Source organism: Amphimedon queenslandica, unplaced genomic scaffold (assembly GCF_000090795.2).
Source record: "Amphimedon queenslandica unplaced genomic scaffold, v1.1 AMPQUscaffold_11129, whole genome shotgun sequence".
In the NCBI taxonomy this organism is placed as follows: domain Eukaryota; kingdom Metazoa; phylum Porifera; class Demospongiae; order Haplosclerida; family Niphatidae; genus Amphimedon; species Amphimedon queenslandica.
In genome coordinates, this window is record NW_003548626.1 from 1 (window position 1) to 4,196 (window position 4,196).

The window sequence follows — 4,196 nt, forward strand, 5'->3', positions numbered from 1 at the left end:
ATCACATGTTCTGATGTTGTTTATCTAGTTTGAGGTGATTACGGTCAAAACTGGATTTTTTAATCAATTTTAGAATTACTCTACAAGCAATGCACTAAAACTGCAGTGCTTTTTAAGCTGATAAAATGTGCTGTTTAGCTCACTTAGCATACTTTTTGGGAAACCCTGTTCTATGACAGCTGAATTCTTTCTTTTAAAGCAGGCCACATTTCTGTTTCATGCAAAAACATAACAAAAATAGTAATTTTAATTGAAATTACTTCAACATGGTAATTCTAGTTTTACAAAAGGAGTGCTATTAAATGTCTAAATTTGCATGTAATTGAGATTTTGTAACTGGCTTCTGGTACATTTTAACTACAAGCATGTGCATAAAGTACTTGCATATACATGCATACCTGTTGATGGTCTCCAGCAATAACAATACGAGTATTCTCATTTGCCATTAGAAATGGACTAAGAGCTTCAGGTTCACGAGATTGAGCTCCCTCATCAATTAGAATATGAGTAAAGAAATCAGGCTCAACCCGTCTAGATATTGTTAGGGCTCCTCCAAATGTTGTGACCAATAGAAAGGAATTTTCATTCTTGTATGGTGAATTATCAAAATGGGCAGCTTGCACATAACCAGGATAGCCAACACAATGGCGCGAGCTTGTAACACGTACAACTTTTACTGGCCATGATTTTGACAGCATTTTGCTGAAATAATCATCTATAAAAACATCAGCAGAACGTTGGTGATGACAACAAATTAAAATACGACAAGGTGAATGGTATCCAGTCTCACGATGCTCTCTGAAGAAACATTCTGTAGCCACAGCAAGAAGACGAGTCTTACCACAGCCAAAAGCACCAGGTATCAGGACAGGAGCTGAACACTGGTTACTGAGTATTGCTTCTAATGCTAAATACTGCTCAGGATCAAGATCAATCCCTCCATATGGGTGCCTTCTAATGTCAATGGCAATATCTCTAGGAGGGCTTTTAAAATCTTCTGATGTAGGTATAAGACGATGTAAAACATTCATGCTTATCCTTTTCACTCCTTCATTGAGGCCAACAAAATAATTGTGATTAACGTCAAATTTTGCATTGACTTTTAAAAGAGACTGGCCATGAATGCTGCCTTTGAAACAAATGTATAACTTATCATCAATATGTGAATAATTACAACTCAGAATGTTGGCTACATAGTTATGTCGGCCAATGCTAACAGTAACATGTCGATTACTGGCTTGAGTAGCATACATGATCTGTGCTGATGACATTCCTTGTAGACAATAGAAATGAGGGGGATAGCTCTTTTCATCATGCCTTAAAAATGGCGGTTCACATTTTTGTAAGGCAAAGCTACCATCACACCTAAAAATAATATTCAATATTAAAACTCAGTACTCCGTATATTAAACTCACTTCTTCTTTAATAGTTCAATGTGTTCTTGTTCTTCATAATAGAGCAAGGCAGTGAACTTTGCTTTATAGTGGCCTGTTGTGATTGGTAGCTTCATGTCATCATATGAAGGTTGAGATTCCCTGTATGAACTATGTAAACTTTTGGTATCCGGTTCTTTCTAGAAATAGATGAATTTGCTTAGTGTCAGTTCTAACTCGCAAATTACATGTACATACCAGCTAGAGTTTATTGTACTGAAAACATAATTATCTACGATGTATAATCTATAACTCATGTAGTCATGACGTATGACATAAATGCAGAGTATTTATTGATTGTGTTATGGCTTCAATTGACAGCAACAATTATTGAACAATCCACTAAAATCTCCTCCCAAAATCCCTGGTTCATTGAAATTATAGATTTATGTACCGTATATCCTTAAATAAAAGCCTGGGCGTCTATTTCCTAAAATGGTAGTCTCGCCATCCAGACCATTCCTTAGCCTACAGTCATTGGGGTGGACGGCCCCAATGACTGTAGGCTGGGAATGGTCTGGGTGGCGAGACTATAAAATGGTATTTGGACCTCGAAAAAATATTAAACTTCGGTCCAGAGCGGGATTCGAACCCATGCCCTCATGCACTTGACTTCAGGAACTTTAGCCAGTATCCACAAGACTACTGAGTCACTTCAAGGCCACATTTGCATATTTAAACTTGAATTCTATTCGCATGTGGCTTCTATTTAAGGATATATGGTACATTGTATAGGTACAACAGAACAGAGTCGTACATAGTAAAAGGTGCTAATAGTACCACCATACATGTAGTATACTGTATTCATGCAACAAACAACTAGGCCTGGGCGATAGTATTGATAGTATCTATAGTGGCACTATTGTAATAGTCTACTGTACAGCTATTATGATAGTGATACTGTTATTCTAACTATCATTATGATAGGTATCATGTGTGCATGGAGCATGGCATACATGACACTTTACAGCTGTAATTATCTTCTTTATAGCACATACAGCTTGCTTAGAGGTTTTTCACTGTCCCTGCTACATTCGCACTAAGTGAAGGTGTTTTCAGTATAGTAGGACAGTGTTTCTCTTTGAAAATTTGGATTAAATAAATTTAAAATAACTAGTATTATGCATGTATATATAATGTAATTTTACAAATTAATAAATACGTTGGTTAAATACAATAACTACATCCTCAAATAAATTATTGTATTTCCACATGTAAACCCTATGGTTAAACTATCGTGATATGTTCACTATTGTGATATTAGCGTTAGTAAATATCATGACAGTAATATTACTACTATTGCCCAGGCCTACAAACAACATTCAAATGCTTGTTATAATGTGGTGATTGTGTTGCAAATATTAAGGACAAGAGGTTGTTTGGTTTGGCTGCTTTTATGCTAAAAGTATACTGGGAATTGTGGTTACATAATAGACATACAAACATGCTACCAATATCATACAGCCAGGAATATTGGTGAGAGTTATATTTGGCAATTAGTTAAAACTTTCGTAATTGGAATATTATTTAGAAGCCATATGTGTCGTTGTCACTCATTGAGCATGCTCGAAATAAGGCAAAATGGAAGATTTTATATTGGCAATTGGCTGCTTATCACATTCTAATATTAATCTCTGCAGCTGTACAATAGATTATACTGTAGCATGTAGGGTGGGCCTAACTTGTGGAGTCTAAGTCATGCTTACTGAGCTTTTTAAAATTTTAATAAATGAGTCAAATACTGGCACTTGATTGGCAAATATTTGTGGCATGAGACACCTACCAAATTTTTGTACCTATGGTATATTTAATTACAACTAGTTGCCCACTGTAAATGTACTAAGCAAAAAATAAATTCTGAAATCTTACCGGAGGATAATTGTAAATTAAACCACTCTGATGAACATTATCGAGCAATTGTACTAGAATTCCTTTATTTATTACTGCCCGGCAATACCCTGATTTATGAATATCTGGTCTCCTGCAACCAATAGTGTAAAGAGCAGTGTCTGCCGGATGAAAACAGCTGGTACAGACAAAAGCAGGTTGATACATATCAGGAATCCACTGACGCACAGCCATTCCTCATTAAACCATAAGCAAATGATGAACACAATAATAGGAAGATAAGGGGACCGGACTGACCTAACATAAAGTTATGAATAATATCAATTTCTAAGAACAGACAATAAACCACAATGTATAACAACAGACAATAAACCACAATGTATAACAACAGACAATAAACCACAATGTATAACATGTTGGACAGTTTATATCAATATTAATGCATAAACATCTAGTAGGTACACAGATATATGACGTAATAGCTACTACCATTATATATAGCTTTCAATTCAAGTGACTTAGTCTATTGGTCTAAGTGTGACTATTGGCAAATCACATGAAGTAATTAGTATATTTAATAATGATTACAATTTTGTAGAAAGCAAGACCAAATCACCGATCTCACAAAACTAAGAGTCTTCACAGCAGTCCAAGCATTCAGCAGCAGCAGCAGCAATCTCTCTGCGATTGTTTAAGGCGTGGCTCAAGTAAATTATTAATCAATTAGAAGTAATGAATAAATTATGATTAGACAAAGAGTTAGGTCAGTAGTACAGTACATATAATGATAGGCTATGGTCAGTTAGCATGTATGATAGAAGACAATGCCCAAAATCAATGAAACCAGCCCTGATACAGTATTGATACAGTCTAACAAGTGTCATTGCTAAATCATTTATGTTGCTCTGGCTGAA

General features: G+C 35.4%; 1 protein-coding gene across 1 annotated transcript; it reads right to left on the reverse strand.

Annotated features, from left to right (window-relative positions):
• Positions 1 to 398: 398 nt before the first annotated feature.
• LOC109589606 (uncharacterized) lies at positions 399 to 3,644 on the reverse strand (the record flags this gene model as incomplete). Its single annotated transcript, XM_020005665.1, has 3 exons — positions 3,304 to 3,644; positions 1,417 to 1,574; positions 399 to 1,365 (listed from the first exon to the last, which is right to left on the reverse strand). Coding segments are annotated over exons 1-3 (1,338 nt in total), but the record flags the coding sequence as incomplete, so codon positions are not given.
• Between the last annotated feature and the right edge of the window lie 552 nt (positions 3,645 to 4,196).